Raw genomic sequence first — 22,427 nt, 5'->3', positions numbered from 1 at the left:
AGCAGAGCAGGAGCACAATTCTTATGAGGAGCTAAGGGAGCTGGGGCTGTTTAGCCTGGAGAAGAAGAGACCGAGGAGAGACCTCATTGACCTCCACAACTACCTGAAAGGAGGTTGTAGCAAGGTGGGTGTTGATCTCTCCTCCCAAGTAAGAAGTGGTAAGATAATAGGAAATGGCCTCAAGTTGTACCAGGAGAGTCAGTCCTTTGAAAATCTGGAGGTGCCCATCTCCTTCGACCACCAAGAAAGTGACCTGAAGCTGAATGAGATCGTAAAGCAGGTACCTCAACTTCAAGCCAAAAATCAGATGGGATAAATAAAAAATAACTGGCTCATTCATGCCTTCTATTAAAGCAGTTAAAGGTCTGATCCCAACTAAGGATGACACCAGGGAAGCCATCACGGGTTGCTTACCTTTGCTGCATCCTCTCGCAGCACGTCCAGGCGAGACATGACATGAGCTGCAAACCCCAGCGCAGCCCCTGTTTTTAAGCTGCCACCTTTGAGGGAGAGATTCTGAATTGCCACCAGCATTTCTTTGATGGTCACATAATCCGTGAGCTCAATACTCATCCTGGAAGTGAGAAATGGAGGAATACAAGTGAATAAGGAGCAAGAAAACATTGTTGCTACAGCAAGGGTGTGTTGCTAACAGTAATGACCAACAATAATGTTGACATTTAGCTGGCCACACTAGGCTCGTATGTAGGCAAGGAATCCACCTGATGGTGGTCAAGAGAGTCCAAGGTATGAGCTCCAGAGCCCTATAACCATAAAATTCTATCTGAAATTGCATGGAGGGAAATTTCTTGTGGCTGCATTAAATACCAGCCTCCCTGCACTGGAAGTGTTTTCCATGGCTGAGCACTTCTAAACGCTGGTGACACTGCTGGTGGTGAACTCCTGGTCTGTTCTCGTAAGGGTTCAGCAGACTAGCAAGAGGTTTTTAACTATGGAGATGTGCTTGCCCATCTAAAGCTACAGGACAAATAGAAACGTGAGTGCTGGTGGTAGAAGATGGACTGACCTACCTCGGTTTCTCCCTGTAGAGTGCCACTGCCAGCCGGATGCCTCCTTTGCCCATCACCACGTTCTCAAAGGAACGGGCCATGCTACCAATGAAGTCCTTGACCAGATGGGAGCTCTCTCTTCTTGTGCCCTTTGACTGCCCCACAACGAACAAAATGTCGGCCACCTCTGCCGTCCTGCACGCTGAGGGAAAAGAAGGTCAGGAAGGCTCATCCCACAATATGAAAAGAGCCTACCAGGAGATAAACCCCTCTGAGTCGTGTGGACCCCCAAGATATTACAGCTAAGGAAGAGAGAGTATGCTTAGGCCCAATAAAGCAACCTCATCTACCTAAAGATGTCCCTGCTTCTGCACGGGGGCTGGACTAGACGACCTGCAAAGGTCCCTTCCAACCCAAAGCATCCTATGATTCTATGGATGAAGCGGGCAATCATAGGCTTCCCACATGAACAAGCTCTTTAATTTCTTCCTAATTCCCCATTTTGTGGTTCCCACCCAGGGAAGTTTCTCATCTTAAGAGCAAACACTGAAATGCAGTTCCACCACGGTGTGCAGGTCTGTAGGACACGCTGAAAGCAAGAGGACACTGAGGGGTTTCATACGCCCAGAGTCAGACACTGACACCTGAGCTATGCAAAACTGAAATTTGGGAATGTGGCCGCTCTACTACCCCACCAACCACCCTGAGCATCTTGCCAGAGTCCCCAGAGACATCATGAGACACCCAGGCAGACATGGGGCCACCTGTGCTTTGCCAGCCACAGAACAACTGAATCCTAGAATGGTTTGGGTTGGAAGGGACCTTAAAGATCATCCAGTTCCAAATGGGACAGGGACACCTTCCACTGCATCAGGTTGCTCAAAGCCTCATTCAACCTGGCCTTGAACACCTCCAGGGATGGAGCAGCCACAACTTCTCTAGGCAACCCGTGCCAGTGCTTTACCACCCTCACAGGCAAACATTTCTTCCTAAGATCTCACCTCAATCTCCTCACTTTCAGTTTAAAAACATTATGCCTCATCTTATCCCTACACTCCCCGATCAAGAGCCTACCCCCGGCTTTCCTGGAGCCCCTTCCAGTACTGGAAGGCTGCTCTAAGGTCTCTCTGGAACCTTCTTTTCTCCAGACTGAACAATCCCAACTCTCTCAGCCTGTCCTCATAGAGGAAATGCTCCAGCCTTCACAAACTTCCAGTCTTGAGTGGAGAGAGCTCAACATGCTCCACGCATTCAGCTCTGCAATGCTCTCCTCTTGCCAAGCTGCCAGCAGCCCTGAGCACAAAAAGGATCTTTTGCAAAGAAAAAACAATTTGAGTGTTCTTTCCTCTACAAGTCAGCGCTGTCTGATGGCATCTGGCAGGGATGAGACAGGTGTACAGGGAAATTTGTTTAATGAACATCAAGGCAAATTTCCCTTTACAGTGTTCATTCTCAATTTAATTTAGTTTTCTTCAGGCATCCAATAAAATATATTTCATAGACAGAAATCTGATGACTTTTAGGGATGCTTAATTTAATGAAAGTTCTAGAAGGGATGTTAAAAATTCATATTTTCTTTTGTGCTTTTCTCCCTTGCAGGCAGATGCCAAGTTATTAGTGGAGGACTGCTAAAAAGTAGACTGCTGGAGGAGGGCATTTTGTACTTTGCTCACCAGGACTGGGCTCAAACACTTCACACTTCTATTTTCATAGAATCATAGACTCACCAGATTGGAAAGGACCCACTGGATCATTGAGTCCAACCATTCCTAATACTCCCTTAAACCATGTCCCTAAGCACTTCATCCACCCGTTCCTTAAACACCTCCAGGGAAGGCGACTCAACCACCTTTTTTTTTGTCATTATTATTATTATTTTGTGTCATTATTGCTTTGACCTTTCCCCAGCCACTGCCTTGACTTTCAGCTGTATGTCAGGAGTCCCAACCCACACCCAACCAGGCTGCATCATTTCTTCCAGTCTGGTGGAGAGATGCTAAGCAAGTTTCTCATGGTTCTACTGCACATTGAAAGCCTGTTTTAGCTCAGCCTCTTCAATTTACCTGACTTTTACTCCATTACTATAAGCAGGCTCCCCAAAGAGCTTAGAAGGATGCAGGTTTTGTGCTCTCCTTCATTGCTGTGTCCCAGATCAATTCCCTTTGGCCACACAATAGAATCATAGAATCACTCAACATTCTTCTTGTAGTGAGGGGCGTAGAACTGAACACAGGATATGAGGTGCGGCCTCACTCGCGCCGAGTCCAGGGGCAGAATAACCTCCCTGGACCTGCTGGCCACGCCATTTCTGATACAAGCCAAGATGCCATTGGCCTTCTTGGCCACCTGGGCACACTGCTGGCTCATGTTCAGTCAGCTGTCAATTAACACCCCCAGGTCTTTCTCCTCCAGGCAGCTTCCCAGCCACTCTTTCCCTAGTCTGTAGCACTGCAGGAGGTTGTTGTGCCCCAAGTGCAGGACCCTGCGTCTGGCCATGTTAAACCTCATGCCATTGGTCTCAGCCCAGCGGTCTGTTCAGATTCCTTTGCAGAGCCTCTTTACCCTCCAGCACATTAACACTTCCTCCATTTACCAGTTAACTCCATTTACCAGAACTCTTCGGGCCTGGCCATCCAACCAGTTTTCAACAGGACAGAACTTGGAAGGATACAGGTTTGTGCTCTCCTTCTTTGCTGTGTCCCTGATCAGCTCCCTCTGGCCACACAATAGGATAGAGGATTATTGCCAGCTGCAGATGGATAGCAATCTTTGTTACCCAAGGCTTTTAGTTTCTTCATTTTTCTTTGTACCTCCTGACACTGAGCTCTTCGCGACTTAACAGTTCTGTTTACTGCAGAAAAAAAATGACTGACTCTTCCTGGTTTCACTCGTACTCAGCTGAAAACGCTTGTACTCGTACTGAGTATATAAAATACTTTCCCTTGACAAAAATGGGAGACAATTATTTCAGTTTTCCTAGAGCTCTCCATTGATATCTCCCTTCCCTTCTCAAATCTTCCACAAGTGTTTTTTAGCTGAGATGTCAGGGGTGTCTTGGAGGCAGCTCAGCTGCTAACAGCAGTTCACCATAAGTTCTTTTCCCAGCTACTGCTTTTGTTTTGGATCCACCCCCTTTTCCCTTGGCTTTGACCTTCATGTCCCTGTTCTCCCAGAAGGACTTGGAGGGAAGGCAGTGCCAGTCCATGGCTCTAACCTCAGAACCAGTGGAAATGGTTCAACAGCTTCCCAGCATAGCCACAAGCTGTGGCTACCAACAAGAAAATCCCAATAAAGGTTCAACATGGCAAAGAAGACCATCCATCAGCCCTCCTAAAATCACCTACCTCTTGGAGCTACTCAAGACAACACAGATAGATTTTCCTGGGAGACTTGCATGTTTGGCCCCAATATGGCAAAGATGCTCAAAATGCCATCAGTATCAGAGGGACCTTTGCTACCTAACTCTCCACATCCCAAATCCGCAGAGAGCCTCCTGCATCCGTGCCTGGCTCCTGGGATTCTTGTTCACCACGCACAACGCTTCTGCCATTATTTGCATCCAGGGACAATGAAGAGAAAGACAACAAGCAGAAGTTCCACGGGATTAAAAAGGGCAGGATGGTGCCCAGTTTTCATAGAATTGTCCAGGTCAGAAAAGACCTCTAGGATTATCCAAATCTAATCATCAACACAGTACCAACATGCCCACTAAATCATACTCTAAAGTGCCACATCTACACACTATTTCAACCTTTCCAGGGATGGAGATTCCACTGCTGCCCTGGGCAGCCTCTTCCAATGCTTGACCACTCTTTTGGTACAGAAATATTTCCTAATATCCAATTTAAACCTCCCCTGGCACAACTTGAGGCCATTTCCTCTTGTCCTATCCCTTGTCACTTGGGAGAAGGGACCAGCACCCACCTCACTACAGCCTCCTTTTAGATAGTTGTAGAAAACAATAAGGTCCTCCCCTCAGTCTCCTCTTCTCCAGGCTAAATAATCCCAATTCCCTCAGCTGCTCCTGTTAAGCCTTGTTCTCCAGATCCTTCACCAGCTTCGTTCCTCTTCTCTGGATGCACGCCAGGACCCCAATATCTTTCTTATACTGAGGAGCCTCAAACTGAGCACGACATTCAAGGTACAGCCTCACCAGCACCAAATATTGGGGCACAATCCCTTCTCTTTTTCTACAAAGGGGCAAACAGAGCCCATTCTGGGAGATGCTGAGCCAGGAGCTCAGCACCTTTCTCGAGGGGCTCAGCTTGGCAACAATCCCCATGAGTGTTTCCTGCTTGGATCAGGTACCTGAAGCTGTCATCAGAAACATGTGATGTTAAGCATATTTGGATTGGTACCTTCTGGAGAAAATACCAACCCAGACAGCTCTATTAATCACAGGGGGATATGATTTTATTTGAAATTTTCCATGCACCTCCCAAATTACCATGTTTCATCAATCATAGGTTTGCCAGAGACATCTGTAAACATTAATTTATTGCACTGTTCCCAGCCTTGAATTAAATAGCATTATAGGCAAGTATATTGGCTTAATTGATGGACAGGAACTTAATCAAGTTAATTTCGTAGCTGATGTCAAAGCTTCCACTAACTCCTTGTTGAATTTCCTGGATTCAGCTCAAATGAATTTACACCTTCAAAGCCTGGGGGCTTGTTGCTGCAGAACAGTTTGAAGGGGGGAGGACCCACTGGCTCACACCCAGTACCATGACAGGTTTGGCAGCTCTGGATTAGCTTTGTAGGATGCTCACAAGGAGCTTCCCCCTCCTGCAAGACCCTGAGGATACAGAGACATGCTATAACTCCACAAAGCTCTTCTCTTGGGTCCCTTTGTCTCTTGCCTTTGGGCTCTGTCCCTTTCTTTCCAAAAGCTCTTTGTGGGCTTGCATAGGCGATGGGGAGCCAGGGAGGCGTTGAGTCCTTGTGCCACCTCGACTCTCTAAATAGTAGCAGAAGGCTTCCTTGATGTCTTTTCTTTGTGTGGTGACTTGTATCACCTCTTGGAGATCATGAGGAATCAGGAGGGGAGATGTTTTCCCTTTCTCCTCACCTTCCTCTGGAGCAGCTGAGGTGGAACATAATCCCTGGTGCTACAAGTCAGGTCCTGCCTGCCTTTTGGGGCCAGCTAAGATGCTCGGTTAGCCAGATGAGCCCAACTTAAAAGGGCCCCATGCAGAAGTTAAAGGCACCAGCACTACAGCTCCACCACGAGAACATCTACGTGTACCCATGATATTAACAGAAACAGTTGCTTACAGAAAGTCTTTTTATCCCTGATATGTCTCAGCATCACCCCCAGCTGCTGCATTCACGGTAGCCCACTTGTCACGTACCTTCATGAATGGCCACGGCTCTGTACTGCGTCACAGCCACCAGCAGGGCAAAGATCTGGGCATACATTTTCATTTTCCTTGGGAAGAAACTCCTTCTTGGTTCCTGGAGTCAGTACGCAGCCTGGAGAGTCATTCCTCTGCAGGAGAAAGAGGCTTTAATGCATTCCATCCAAGCCCGATTCTCCCACCCACCTACAGTGGCAAGGGAAGACTTTCTCCAACTACAAAAACTCATCTTGACTTAGACAATCAGCATAAAGTCCATAAATCCCCTAATTCTTCTGTCTCTTTGCTGATAGTGGCTACAGTGGAGAGGTCCTCTGTGCTCCTCCAGCTTCCTTCCTTAACAGCACCCTTCTTCAGGCAACAGCCTTACTCAATTAAGCTTAAGTGTGAATATCAGTGATGTGATGGAAGAGGGAAGCACCTGCTGCTCCAATTACAGAGAGGAAAGATCACTAGGACATCACTGCAAACAGCAATCACCTGCAGTCAAGTCTTTGTTAGCCTGTTTTGATGCTAACTTTCCTGCTGCCAAATCCAGGATTAACTGCCTTGCACTTCCTGTCCTTGGAGATCCAGACTAGCATCACGGAACAGCAAACGGGAGTTGAAAGCTCTGGTTGCTGCCCATAGATGGTTTAGAAACTCCCCCAAATTACTACAGTCTTCCTCTGTGAAGCAGGGACTTCTCTCTAAGAAGCAACAACTGCAGCAGAAGAGGCACCCCCAGAAGGGTGTTTATTCCTTTTTAACAGGCAACAAAATGTTCTTCTCTTGTTCTGAGCCTCATCTGCTCATCTCAGGCTGAGCAGGTTCCACAGGAAGGCACGGACTATTTCCAGGGTGGAAATTACTGACGTGGGTGAAAGATGAGCTTGATGACTTCATCCAGCCTAGCTCTTGGCCAGGACTGGATTGTTTCTTAGAGTGAATAATGTGCTACCTCAAAATCACATTGCATTATAGATCAGGTCCCTTTTGGAAAAGGAGGCTAAGATCTGTGCACAGCCTGTAACAGGATCCCCACCTAAATGGATCCTCAAACAAGCAAGATGAAGGTCAAGTGCCTGCAGCAGCCTGGTGTGTGTTTCCAGACTGCAGGGGCACCAAGGCTGTGGCCACCTTGTCCATCAGGTGGCTACACCTATTTCTGAGACTTAGAGGATTTGCGTCCCCCTCATGTGCTTTCTGTTTCTCACTTTCCCTTTCTCTTCTCCTGATTGCTGTGTTTACTTGGATGTCATCAACATCTCTGGTGTGCAGTGGTTAACCTGTGCTGTGTCCTTCCTTTACTTGTTCAGCCTGGAGAAGAGAAGCCTCTGAGGAGATCTTATAGTGACCTTCCAGTACCTGAAAGAGGCTCCAAGAAAGCTGGGGAGGGGCTGTTCACAAAGGCTTGGAGTGACAGGATGAGGGGCAATGGGTATAAACTGGACAGGGACAGATTTAGGCTAGACATTAGGAAGAATTTCTTCCAAATGAGAGTGGCGAGGCCCTAGAACTGATTGCCCAGGGAAGTTGTGGCTGCCCCATCCCTGGAGGTGTTCAAGGCCAGGTTGGATGGGGCCTTGGGCAGCCTGATCTAATGGGATGTCCCTGCCCATGGCAGGGGATTGGAACTAGATGATCTTTAAGATCCCTTCTAACCCAAACTCAACCTGCACCAGGGGAGGTTCAGACTGGATACCAGGAAAAAAAATTTTCACAGAAAGGGCCATCGGGCACTGGCAGAGGCTGCCCGGGGGGGTGGTGGTGTCCCCATCCCTGGAAGTATTTAAAAGACGGGTAGATGAGGTACTCAAGGACATGGTTTAGTGGCAGATAGGAATGGTTGGACTCAATGATCTAAGAGGTCTTTTCCAACCTAGTGACTCCATGATCCCAGACACTCCCTCTAACTCCTCCCTCCATCCACACCCCACCAGCAGGCCAAGTTGACACCTGGGTTTGTTCCTTCCATGAGCTCCATCAGGATATGACATTTTAGACAACAAAGCTGATGGAAGACTGCCATTTGCTCTACCATCGTTGTCCAGCACAGGGCAGCTAAGCCCACCTAAAGCCACGAGCTCACTTAGGTGCCACCACGATGCTCATTGTATACATTACATACTAGAAAACTTAAATCCAGTAAGTCTTAGCTGATCTTTGCAGATACTGGCTGCCACCAGTCTGTCAAAGACCTCTGAAACCACTATAGAGAGCTTTACAGAAACCTGGTAGGGGCAGGGAAATGACCCCATAAACTTCTGGGTTTTGCAAGGAATCCCAGAAATTCCCTTGATCTTTTACTGCTCCCCGGTAAATCATTTATGGGGGCAACTTCTCTGGGTTTTACAGTTCCTTGAACAAATTGCCTTCAAACCCCATAAAGTTGATGGACCAGGTTCTCCCTTTACCTCACCTGGATCAGATGACAGAGCTGTGGGAAGGCTGGCAAGATGCAAGAGGGTAAGAGAGGAAAAGAAGCAGGTCTTTCACACTTGTAGCAGTGCCAGAGGTTGGGCTGTTCCCCTCCATTTATTCTTCCTGTGTGTATGTTTGCAATAAACTTTTCTTCATTTTATTTTCCATCCAATTTTGAGATAAATAAATAATCCCTGTCAGCAAGGTCCCAGTGGATTTGCAGTCTCATCTGGCTGGGGTCTGTATCCCATTTGCTCGTGGCTCCAGCTGGATCTCACATATCTCCCACGTGAGGATTGCCCATGCCAGATGCTGCTAACTCCATCCACCAAATATTTATCCCTGTTGCATGTAGAGACAAAAACTACATTATGGAGCTGCATCTGGGCATGCACAGTCTTCCCAGGGGATCCGTGCAGATTTGTGTCCCAACACCCACCACTGTGCACACGAGCAGACGGACCCTCTGCCTCACGAGCTGGCAAAATCTTGGTTTCGGCCAAATCTGACAGGAGGGAAGCAGACCTCAAATGTTTTCATACAAGTCTCCTGAAAACAGCCAGCTGATCAGAGGAAGAATATCCCATTTGCAGCTCCCTCTGAAAGACTGCAGGCTGAGCACAACCTTATATTAGCCGGCAGAGAATCCACAAGGACACCTCCTTACGAATGCTCTAGCTGAAGCCAAGGCTTCAAGCTGCACCTCATCTTACTAGACATTGGTCATCAGCACAGGAAGGACATGCATCTGTTAGACCAAGTCCAGAGGAGGCCACAAAGATGATCAGAGGTCTGGAGCATCTCCCATACTGAAAGAGTTGGGCTTGTCCAGACTGGAGAAGAGAAGGCTCCGTGGAGACCTTAGAACAGCTTCCACTACCTAAAGGAGCTACAGGAAAGACAGGAGATGCTCTTGATCAGGAAGTAGAGGGATAGAACTGGGGGTCATGGTTTTAAACTCAAAGAAGGGAGGTTGAAATGAGATCTTAGGAAGAAATATTTCCTGTGAGGGTGGTGAGGCCCTGGCCCAGGTTGCCCAGAGAAGTCGTGGCTGCCCCATCCCTGGAGATGTTCAAGGTCAGATTGGATGGAGCTTTGAGCAACCTGATCCAGTGGGAGATGTCCCTGCCCATGCAGGGTGGTGGGACTCTTCCAACCCAAAACATTCTATGATTCTGTGATTTGGATGGGGAAAAACAAAGCACAGACCGCATCGAATAAAGAAAATGACAGACTGAAATGATTGAATTTTGGTGGCAAGATGAAAAATAATACCGTGGGGTCAAGGCTTGAGACACCAGCAAAAAAAACAATGGATGGAGTAAATCCTAACAGGTCACAGAAGCAGAGAGCAAAGGTCACAACCACTGTCAGAAAAAGTACCAACCCCTCACCCCAAAGCAGCACTTTATCAACAATGTAAGAAAAAGAAGGCAGGATGAAGATCACAGAATCATAAAGACTGGAAAAGACCTCTAAGAACATCCAGTCCAACCATCAGCTCAACACCACTGTGCATACTAAACCATGTCCCGAAGTGCCAATTTACAAGTTTTTTGGACACCTTTAGGGATAGGGTGTTCAAAAAACCACTGCCCTGGGTAGCCTCTTCCAATGCTTCACCACTCTTTCAGTAAAGAAATTTTTCTCATATCCAATCTAAACCTCCCCTGGTGGAACTTGAGGTCATTTACTCTTGTTCTATAACTTGTTACTTGGGAGATGAGACCAGTACTCACCTCACTACAACCTCCTTTCAAGAAGTTGTTGAGAGTGATGAGGTCTCCCCTCAGCTTCCTCTTCTCCAGATTAAACTATCTCAGCTCCCTCAGCTGCTCTCCATAACCCTTCTGCTCCAGATCCTTCCCCAGCTCTGTTGCCCTTCTCTGGACGTGCTTCAGCCCCTCATTGTCCTTCTTGGAGTGAGAGGCCCAAAACTGAGCACAGGATTCAAGCTGCAGGCTCCTCAGCACAGATTCCAAGGGGATGATCCCTTCCCAGCTCCTGCTGGCCGCACCATGGCTGATACAAGCCAGGACAGTGTTGGATACAATACCTGGTGTCAATTAAAGGGTCTGACCATTTGCAAGCAAATGTGTTCACATTTCACTGCCAGGAAAATGCTGGTTCTCTCCTTCAACTTTGAAATGTTCACATGGAAAAGCTCAGTTGGGGCATTTTGGCAAGCTGTCTCCTGGGATGACGCACCATTTGCTGCAGGGAACTTAAAAACGTTTTCAATCCCAAAGGAAAATGGTAGATACGAATGAGAGGTAAAATCTGGTTAAACACATGTTGTTTCTTGCTTGAGAGAAATAAGCCTCGGGGGTAAAAAGAGAGTTTCTTTTTTTAATGGAGTTAATAGATTTTTATGGTAATTGATTTCTCTCTAAATCCCTTGAATACACATTTTAAGCTGTTTTCATTAAGAAATATGAATGCATTGACTTGTTGGTAGGTGGAGGCACTCCTCAAACTCAGGGGACTCTTCAGGAGCAGCCAGAGGGGCTGATCGGCAGGGAGAAGACTCTCCCTTTGCAAGCAAAACGGTATCATAAACCTGGGCTTAAATCAAGTCCAGGGGGGTGACAGTCTCTGATCTTTCTGAAAGCATCTTAAACATCTCTCAGGTTAAACCAGGATAAGGTAACACAATCCAAATCATTCAGGATTAACTATGGGGATCAGGAGCACTAACTCCAGATGAACATACTTGAGTCCTTCAATTGACACGAGCTGGGAATGGCCATGTCCACCCATTTCATGTGACTCCCTCCCTTCCTGCAATCATGCTGCTCTAGGGCAATTTTCATAGGATTTTTCCATTTTCTGGAATATCCTTTCCCATATAGGGACAGCGGTTTTGGGTACATGATGAGGAAAGAAAAAATAGCATTTTTTCACTCAGGGAAGTGGTTGAATCACCATCCCTGGAGGTATTTAAAAGATGGGAAGGTGACATGCTCAGAGACATGGTTTAATATGGGAAAGGTACAGTTGGTCTTGATGATATTAAAGGGTTTTTCCACACAAATGATTCTATTATTTCCTAAATTCTCAAAAGCATCAATAACTACAGACTAGAGGAAGAGTGGCTAGAAAGCTCCCTGGAGGAGAAGGACCTGAGGGTGATGGTTGACAGCCAACAGTGTGCCCAGGTGGCCAATGGCATCCTGGCTTGTATCAGAAACGGTGTGGCCAGCAGGTCCAGGGAGGTTATTCTGCCCCTGTACTCAGCACGCGTGAGACCACACCTCGAATCATGTGTTCAGTTTTAGGCCCCTCGCTACAAAAAGGATGTTGGGGCTCTGGAGCGTGTCCAGAGAAGAGCAATGAAGCTGGTGAAGGGGCTGGAGAACAAGTCTTATGAGGAGCGGCTGAGGGAGCTGAGGTTGTTTAGCCTGGAGAAAAGGAGGCTGAGGGGAGACATTACTGCTCTCTACAACTACCTGAAAGGAGGTTGCAGAGAAGAGGGTGCTGGGCTCTTCTCCCAAGTGACAGGGGATAGGACAAGGGGGAATGGCCTCAAGCTCCGCCAGGGGAGGTTCGGACTGAATATCAGGAAAACATTTTTCACAGAAAGGGTCATCGGGCACTGGCAGAGTCTGCTCACAGAGGTGGTTGAGTCACTATTCCTGGATGTATTTAAAAGATGGGTCGGCAAGGTGCTCAGGGTCATGGTTTAGTGGCAGATAGGAATGGTTGGACTCAATGATCTAAGAGGTCTTTTTCCAACCTAGTGATTCTATGATTTTATGAACTGATATCAAAATAATAAGGCAGTGCATCCAAACTGGGCCATTGTCGGTGCATCCAAACCAGGCTCCAGTCTTGTGGTCAGCAAAGAATTTGGTAGCTCTTAGGTGGTGTACAAATGTGTTTTGTCTTTCTTGCCTACTTGCTGATGCTTTGGGGTCCAAATCCTCATTATTGAACCCGTTGACCCAGCCCAGCACTCATAAGCAACCCAACAACACTGTAAAAGCAAGCTACGATCTCATGCAACTCTTACAAGAACAGATAGCTGAAAAATCAGTGGGCCTTTGGCTGATCTGTCTCAAGAGGAGACTTACCAAGCTAATTTCCATCTCAAGTTTCTTCTCCATCCAATTCAACTCTGCTGCTCCAAGAGCTTGGGTGCTGGATGCAACACGTATCTTGACCCCACCACATGGGCTCTACAAGGAGTCAAGACATTGTGCATAACCCTGCCATTCCTGGGTGGCTCTGTTTCCTGAGGTCCCTCACATTGGATCATCTACTAGGAGGGGCTGACAAGAAGTGATCTGATTTTTGTTTGCCCCCAGAAGCAACTTGCAAGCCCTGTAGCAATAGGTGTTCCCTACTCAAGGCACCTCTGTCCCCTGAGACCTCTCACATCCCTCCCCAGGACATGCCACATAGGCATGGACCTCTCATAGGAGCAGCAAGCTTGGATGCAGGCTCAGGAGGTTCCTTGCTGGCACATGATGCTGCTATCATCACAGAGCACAGTATTGCAACTGGACTCTCACTCTAGTTGCCAAGAGGAGGGACTGATGGATCCTCCAGAACCACCCTCCTCCAGGCTCAGAGCTGCCATACAGCTTTCCAGAACCTACGCAGACAACGCTTTGGGTAATTTAAACTCCATATCTGGGTCATGTTTGTATCTACATTTTCACTAGCTCTTGGGGAACAAGGCAATGATGCAGGCTGGATCCAAGAACCTTCCACTGGATCAGATTACTCAGAACCCTATCCAATCTGGCCTTGAACACCTCCATGGATGGGGTTTCTATGACTTCTCTGGGCAACCTGTGCCAGTACCTCACCACAGTCACAGGAAAACAAATTTCTTCCTAACATCTCATCTCAACCTCCCCTCTTTCAACTAAGAAAGGGACGCAGCCATCCTTGGTGCACGGAGAACATTTTGCAGAATCCCTATGGTTTCTGTCCCCGTATCCTCTATTGTCATAACATCTGGGCAATGGCCTGGAAAACGACACCACCTTGACCAGGGCTGGTAGATAACACAGAAGCAGGGAAGGACACTGAGATTCCCAGAGAGAAATGCTGGGGAGCTTTTCCACCTGGCATTTGGTGGAAAAGGTGTGATGGTACCTGCATGGCAAAGATGACCACGTATCTGTGGGCTTCTGGTTGCAGTCGTCTTCATGAGGGGCTAGATGAGGTTTTGCCCACATGACAACCATCCCTCTTGCTGCACCAGGTGGTTGCATTTGGCCTCATGTTCTTTTTAGACTAAAGCTTGAATTCTTATCCAGCATAATCCTGGGTCAAGGTGTGCCCAAAGAAACTAGAGGAACATAGAATGGCTTGGGTGGGAAGGGACCTTAAAGATACTCCAGTTCCAACCTCTCTGCCATGGGCAGGGACACCTCCCACTGGATTAGGTTGCTCAAAGCCCCATCCTGCCTGGCCTTGAGCACCCCCAGGGATGGGGCTGCCACATAATCTGTGGGCAACATGTACCAGTGCCTCACCACCCTCACAGGAAATATTTCTCCCTAAGATTTCATATCAATCTTCCCTTTTTCAGCTTAAATCCATTCTCCCTCATTCTACCCCTGCACTCCCTGATCAAGAGCCCCTCCCCAGATTTCCTGGAACCCCTTTCAGTTCTGGAAGGCTGCTATAAGGTCTCCCTGGGAAGACCTTAATATGGATTAGGGTGTTCATCATATGAGCACAGATATGGTGTAAGCTGTTGGTGGTCATGGACAAGGGGTGGCAGTTCTGGTGGCCAACAGACCTCCTTGGAGACCCAGCAAACACTACTACTCCCCACTTCTGAAGACGCATCGATTCACCTTGTTCTCCTGGAGGACCTTCCTCTCAGCGCCAGGGAATTCTGCCATGAAATGGAAGGCTTTTAAAGCAAGGAAACCTTTCCCAAGAAGCATTCCGACCCCTATGCTGCAGTGTGGAGCCTATTTAAACAGCAGCATCAGCAGTCATGAGAAACTGCTGCTCCTCACAGAGCGCGTAAAGGGCTTCCCTCCCTTTCTTGGAGCAAGAGCTTTAAGAAAATGTTTTGTTTGGTCTTTTCCTTTTTTTTTAAATAAATACCATTGATTTCCTGATTTAAAGGTGCTGTACTGTGTAATAATGTTTAACAGTGATGACAGGGAGGGAAGGGAGGGGGGTAAAGCTTTTGAGGCTGCTCAATAAAAGAAGATGAAGTGAGAGCTGGAGGAAGCCTATTTTCCGCTTTGGTGCCCAGCTGAACGTGTCTGGTTTGTTCAAAGGCAGTGACCCACAAGGGCTGCTGGCTGCTCAGTCCCACCAACTTGAGGTTTAAACCCCATAGCTGTTGTTTCCCCAGGAAACTGTAGTGGGGAGACAGGGACCACGTCTAGAAGCATCTGGATTAACATCTCAATAGGTCTCCTAAGAGCATTGTCAAGGGTTGGCTATGAGTCTTCTCAGAGGTGGAAGTTGTGGTGAGGAGGCTTCTGTCCCATCCTCTCCCCATCCATCAGGCTCCAGCACAGCTCCAATGTCCTGCCCCAAAACCACTGCAGCTGTCACATTGGGGTCACACAAAACAGAGCAAAGCACAGATTGGATGAAACCAGCCAGTTCAGGGCAAAACTTACTGGAGAAGAGACCTCCTTGAGTTTTCTAGGCCTTTCACACTGGGGAGAGGATGGCAAGGATGATGAGAAAGCGACAAGTAGTTGGAGATAACTTGCAGGTGACACCTCTTCCCCTGCTGGATGGAAGCATTTCAGCTCAGAAACACCAAGGAGAAAAGCAGAAAGATACCTTAGGAGTCCTGGAAATGAAAGTGGGACCCTCCTCTCCTTCCCTCCACACCAGAGCGTATCAGGCCCCCACCCCACATATCAGGCTTTCACACTAACAATAGTAAAAACCACCTTCTTAGCTAAACTTAGGAATCTTTCCAAGCAGAAAGTTAGTTGGATGGTGGCTGTGAAGATCACCTCTAGTCAGTCTCTTTCTTCCTCTCCAAGAGACCCAGTGCGGGGGGCAGAAATTGATATTTTTCTTACCTAACTGTTGCAAACAGCAAAGGAGGGTTTGCTGCCCAAGCCCAACCTCTCCTTCTTGCACAAAATGCCAAGAGCACAGTGAAGGTTTGGGGTGGATAACTCTGAAAAAGAGTTTTGCTGGAGATTACAGCTCATCAGAGGTCTATGTGAAACAAATGGCTCTGTTTCCATCCCAGTGGCCTCCCCACTGGGCTTCTGATCATAATACAGCCTTCGATAACATCACCTGGACATGCACCAGCTGAGAAGTGTCACAATGTGAGTTCTATTTTAAAAAAGAATAATATACTTGAAAGGGGAAAAGCTAAAAGAAAAGCAATAATAACAGTCGCTGGGTATAGTGGTGTCCCTCAGGGATCTGTACTGGGATCAGAGCTGTTTAATATCTTCATCAATGATACAGACAGTGAGATCGAGTGCACCCTCAGCAAGTTTACAGATGACCCCAAGTGGTGCAGCTGTTACACTGGAAGGACGGGATGTGATCCAGAGGAACCTGGACAAGCTGGAGAGGCAGGGCTGTGTGAAACTCATGAGGTTCAACAAGGCCAAGGGCAAGGTCCTACATCTGGGCTGGGGCAATCTGTGGTTTCAAAACAGGCTGGGGAGAGCACTTTGAGTGCTGGTGGATGAGGAGCTCAACATGAACTGGTAATGCATGCTCGCAGCCCAGAAGGCCAACAGTATCCTGGGCTGCATCAAAAGAAGTGTAGCCAGAAGGCAAAGAGAGGAGATTCTGCCCCTCTACTCTGCTCTGGTGAGACCCCAACCTGGAATCCTGTGTCCAGTTCCAGAATCCCCAACATAAGAAGGAAGTGGAACTGTTGGAATGGGTCCAGAATAGGCTACAAAGAGGATCTGAGGGCTGGAGAACTTCTGCTATGAGGACAGGCTGAGAAAGTTGGGGTTGTTCAGCCTGGAGAAGAGAAGGCTTAGAGCAGCCTTCCAGTACCTGAAGGGGCTACAGGAAAGCTGGGGAGGGACATTTTACAAGGGCCTGGAATGATAGGACAAGGGAGAATGACTTTAAATTGGAGAGTTAAAGATTTAGATTAGACATTAGGAAGAAATTCTTCTCGATGAGGGTGCTGAGGCACTGAATAAGTTGCCTAGAGAAGTCATGGCTGCTCCATCCTTGGAGGTGTTCAAGGCCAGGTTGGATGAGGCTTTGAGCAGCCTGGTCCAGTAGGAGGTGTCCCTGCCCATGGCAGGGTGGTTGGAACTGGATGGGCTTTAAAGTTGCTTCCAGCTCAAACCATTCTGTGATTCTATGATACTCCCAGACCTGAAAACCAACTTCAATTTCTTTCTGCCACCACTGTCCAGTCTAACGCTCAGCTTTGAAAAGTCACCCTGCTTCTGGCTGCGAGGCAAGGGGGGAGCCCTCACCACATGCAGCATGGAGACACAAGATGCCCACTGAACAGGTATGGCAGTTTCTTCCCCCTCCTGCCATTTGGGGCATTCACGAGACGATGCTCATTAATCTGTCTTCCCATAAGCAAGGTGAAAGGTCTACGCTGCAGGATTATGTGTTGGTGGAGTCAAAAGCAATATTTCCAGGTGGACAGGCAGATGCAACAGCCAAGGAGATTGCTAGATGGTGGGGGTGGTTGAGGAGTGGAAAGAAAAGGGTTAGGAAGTCAATTGATCAAGGGATTGAGTGCTTGGCTGACAGCCAGGTCTGCATTTCTCAGGTTACTCTCACTCAGGCTGGATCTTTTCCAGGTTATTCACATCACAAAGTGCTCCTCAGCGTGACTGAGACTGGGAGCCGGGACAAAGAAAACAAAGATCACAGCCTGAGACTCTGCATCCCCTGGGAGCCTCATGGTTTCATGGCAAGATGGTCTCCAAGCCGACCCCCATTTCCCCTCAGGTGATACCATTTCACTGCCTCCAGCTGATTCACTTCACTTTTGCTGGAACAAGGACCACAGCTGAGCATGGCAGGAGCGGGCAAGGGAAGAAAAGCTTGTGCATGGGACTTGCATGCCCCCATCTTCAGCTCAGGACCCTCTGTGGGCAGCCTGACTACTTCTCTGCCAGTCTACTTCTCTAACACCATGCAACCCCACAGAGAACACCAGGACCAACAGTCTCAGGCCCTTGCCCTGGTCAACAGTCAACTTCAGAGGGGCACCACAAGCCCACCATAAAAAATGGTCCCTCCTGGCTAAGTTCGCATACTACAAAGCCTCCTATGATGAGGATGGGTCCTGATTCTTCCCTGCAGTCTCTTGATACACTCATTATGCAAATACCATCCGCTCTCTTGTGTTCGAAATCCTCAATGAAAGCCACCATAAATCTCAGTTTCATTTCCAAGTGAGCAAATGAAACCCTTTCTGAATGAACCTTCCCATATTCCCTTGGCATTTTCATGCTGCTGAGACGGTGCAGCTCTTGATTTGGACTATTTTAGCGTCCCAGCTCTCATCTTCAGCACTGGCTGAGTTGCTGGGTCAATGAAGCAAGTGTGTTGTGACAGACGTCTCCCTAAAAAGACAGCACCAGCACAGTTTTCCATTTTACTATATGCTGTTATTTTTGACTCTCTATAAACTTGCCATCTGGTCAAATCATATTTTACACCGATCATAAACTGGTTGTTAATGGTTAAGGAAGAGAGAACTGTCTCGACATATTCATCTAGGCAGGTTAGGCTTTTATGGACTGACTGGACAAACAAAAACAGTTGATGAGGTGCTGAGGGTTTTGCTGATGGGCACTTTGTACAAACAGAAGGGATCCAGTCTTGGCAGCAGTGAAACATGCCCAGAAAACATTTCTCCATGACACAAGGTCACATCTTGGCCCCTGACCCAGGATGTCTTGGTGACTCCAGCCCGCTTACACCACTCACTCCTCTGGGACACCACAGGATGCTCCCACGAAAGATCCTGTGGACGCAGCTAAACCCATTTTGGATATTTCCCTCTGTTCCTCACACTCTCCCAGAAGCTGTTGCTGGGTCTGTGCTCCCTCAAGACACAGAAAAGAGGATTTATGGACAGGGTCTGTCCACAAAGATGGGGCCCTGCGTAGCCTGGTCTAGTGGGAGGTATCCCTGCCCATGGCAAGGAGGTTGGAACTGAATGATCTCTAAGGTCCCTTCCAACCCAAACCATTCTATGATGGAGAATTGGAGAGGCTGAGCCAGAGCAACCCACTCCCAGCCCAGGCGAAGTCCCCAAGCTGGAGCTTTCAGCAGGCAATCAACAGGATCTGCTGTATTTGAACCCAAATCTCTCTTTTTTTTCAGATGTATTTCTTTATTGCCTTCCCCCCACTCAAAAGTGAGGCCCAAGATGAACACATCATCCACTTTTCACCACCACCTGACACCACCTCCCAGCTGCTGCAGCAAGCTTGAAACATCAGTCATCTCAAGCAAAGAGTCACACCCTGCAGCTACACCCATCCATCCTTCCCCTGACTGCCTGATGGGCTTTCACATTGATTCAGACCTGTGTCTGAGCAGCCCTGGTCCCTGCCAGCTGCAAAATGGTCTCCTCAGAAGTCCTTTTCCAAAGCACAGATGTGAAAGGTCCCTGAATCATATCTTTGCTCTGGCTCCTTCAAGCAGCGGTTCCAGATCTACTCCCAACTGTGGCTGCAAAGCCTTGGGTGGTGACAGAGGCGAGGGGACATCATGCCTGCATTGTGACCTGTGGCAGGGGTCCACATGGCCGGACAACGAAGTTGGAGATGTCCTGCTGTGTTTCCCTCTTTCCCTTGTCCATTATCTAGAATGAGGAGGGTCAGAGGAACAAATCTGGTGGAGAGGCTCTAGTTTGGACAGGGCAATCTGAGAGCAGCTGAAACATGAGACAAGCTGTGCTTGGGAAAGGCAGGTGGAAAAAGCAGACAAGCTTTCATGCACAAAACCCCTCTTTCAGTTGTGACCCCGAGTGCACCAATATTTAACACCAGGGAGAGCCACTAGAGGTGCTCCAGTAAGAAAATCCTTAGCAGTTGTTGTTCAAACACACTGTAGAGAGAAAATATCAGCCCAGCCATTCCCAGTCCTTCACTGTGTAAACACCACGCTCTCAGCCAAGCCGAGGACAGTGCCAGGACCTGGAGGTGAGGACACATCCTTGTGTCCTCATTGAATCATTGAATCATTAAGGTAGAAAAGACCTCTAAGATCATCCAGTTCAACCATCAGCCCAACACCACCGCGCCTCCTAAGCCACGTCCCAAAGCGTCCCATATGTTTTGCGATTGCCTCCAGGGATGGGTACTCCACCACTGCCCTGGGCAGCCTCTTCCAATGCTTCACCATTCTTTCAGTAAAGAAATTTTTCCTAATATCCAATCTGAACCTCCCCTGGAGTAATTTGAGGCCATTTTCTTTTGTCCTATCACTTATTACTTGGAAGTAATATACTATCCCTTCAAACACAACCCCAAGCACCTCTTGGCCCACCACTTCTGCCCATTCACAACCAGACCCAAAGCTGATCGAGGGATTCAAGAGATGGAGCAAGAAGTCTACAGGACGGGATACTTTGCAGAAGCGTCGGGGAGCTGAACACCAGCATCATCTGTCCCCTTTCTGCTTCTCCTGATGCATGCAATAATACGATGAACAGAGCAATTTCTGCAGACTCCATCCTAAAAAATCAAACTCCTCCTTCGAGCCACAAAGACTTTTCAGACACCCCATGAATCATCTGCCTGGTGGCTAATTTTCTTCTCTTCCCGGAAGAAAGGCATTTTCTGGTAATTCTTGATTGCAAGCAGAAATTACATTATTTTGGGCCTAGGATGGATAGCAGCCAAGCAAAATTGTTAATCACCGCTGTTCCCTGCGAGACATCATTTCAGCATCTACAGAGGGAAATGGGAACAGGTGGACTGATTCTGAAGGATCTCAACCACTGTAACCACTGGTGAGGCAGAAAAAAAATGGGTTCTTTGATTTGTTGCTGGATCAAGACAGGAACAGACTGACAACTCAGAGCTGCATGCACATAGTTTGCACCTGAGTGGTCACTGCATTCATTGCAACGATACTGCCTTTGCAGACCCAATCTGGACCCACTGTAGGAACTTCTGCCCTTGAAATCACAGAATCACCAGGTTGGAAAGGACCCACTGGATCATCGAGTCCAACCATTCCTAACACTCCCTAAACCATGTCCCTAAGCAAATCATCCAACTTTCTCAGCCAGGAACAGCCCCAAACAGCCCCAAACCAAACTTTTCTGCCGCTTCTTCCATAACACACTGAAATATTTATTTTGTCTATAACCAGTCCCAGGGAGGTCTGCTCAGATGTTAGAGCTTTGATCCAGGACTTGCTTTCAGCGCTTGCCATTTTACTAGCATCCACACTACATGATCCAGCTGGACAAGATTAGAAGACAAATATAACTCCTTATTCCACCTGTGGGAAGCTTAGTGGGGTCAGATTCTGACCACTGCAACTCTCAGACCTCCTGGGTGCATCGAAGGAGGTGACAGGAACTTGCTTCCTTCCAGAGAGCCTCAAAACACTCCCCAAACAACCCACCATGTGCTGCAGACAACAGCATTTCTTCACAACCTCTCCCTGCCTCTTAGACCAGCAGATGCCCCTTCACCACTTCCCATCACGGGGAGTGCAAAGTCACCCCAAAATTGAGAATTCAGACAAGTTGGAGGCATCTCAGGCACTTTTGAGGCAGCGGTGAGATGTTCTCTTGTACAATGCACTGGGAAGCTTGAAGGCATTTGCAGCCCCAGAAGCTGCTCCCTCCTCATCCTCCCCATCACTCTCACTCTTTTCCCACCGTGGTTCATTTAACTGCAATCCGAGAATGGGGAGAGGAGAAAAAAAAACAAAACAGAGCAAACAAAATCCAATATCAAGACAAACAGACAGCTCGTTACAGGCAGATAGTGCTGCTTACCTGGGCAAAGCTGCCACGCACTGGCTTCTCCCCATGGATGAGAGGGTCCGACAGCCCCAGAAACGGGCATCTGTGTAGGGCAGCTGCAGGGAAACTCCTCGCATGCTTGGAAGAAGAAGTTATGAGCAGGAGGAGGGGCTGCTCTGGGCATCCCCCCCCCCCCTTCCACCTCCAGCTCCTTCTCTTCGGGCCAGCAGCTGGGACTGGGGAGGGGGTGAGGTGGAGGCTGGGACAGGAGATGCTACCCCACATGCTTTCTGCAGGAATGCAGGAGTGAAGAAGGGGGAGAAAGGGAGGGGAGAAAGAGAAAAAAAAAAATCTTTACTTTATAGGCACAAAATAAAATAACTGGGATGTTTGGAAAGGAAGGGACCGGCTTGGGGAAAAGGGTTGGGAGGGGAAGGAAAAATCTCTGTTTCCCAGGGGGCCAAAGCATCTAAGCTGGTTATCAGTCCCTGGAGGGGATGCAAACACTAAAAGTGGGGCAGAAAAGTAATTTATGGTTCAAATACAGGGGTCTGATATTGCTGCGTGGGTGCTGGAAGGGTTTGGAGGGACATGAGGTGAGACGGCTCAAAAGAAACAGTGATTGCTCTTTATTTGTCTTAATGGCAGAGAGCTTTCTAGGAGATAGTTTTTAGGTGGAGGACATTAGCACTGCTCTTACGGGCAGTAAGAAACTGAGGCACAAGGAAAGGAACTCAGGCATCCTTGGTGTGCAGTCTCTGG

The 22,427-nt window shown here is 48.0% G+C and overlaps 1 protein-coding gene across 1 annotated transcript in view; it reads right to left on the bottom strand.

Moving 5' to 3' along the window:
* The window catches only part of LOC128852369 (collagen alpha-1(VII) chain-like), a 134,886-nt gene extending 113,094 nt beyond the window's left edge, over positions 1–21,792 (bottom strand). Inside the window, 4 exon segments of the mRNA XM_054068800.1 lie at positions 415–574; positions 1,032–1,212; positions 6,365–6,501; positions 21,699–21,792. Of these exon segments, the coding sequence (XP_053924775.1) occupies positions 415–574; positions 1,032–1,212; positions 6,365–6,437 (414 nt within the window). The 5' untranslated portion in view covers positions 6,438–6,501; positions 21,699–21,792.
* Between the last annotated feature and the right edge of the window lie 635 nt (positions 21,793–22,427).

This window comes from Cuculus canorus, chromosome 1, assembly GCF_017976375.1.
Source record: "Cuculus canorus isolate bCucCan1 chromosome 1, bCucCan1.pri, whole genome shotgun sequence".
Lineage (NCBI taxonomy): Eukaryota > Metazoa > Chordata > Aves > Cuculiformes > Cuculidae > Cuculus > Cuculus canorus.
The sequence above is the reverse complement of the archived record's forward strand: the minus strand, read 5'-3'. Positions and strand labels throughout refer to the sequence as shown.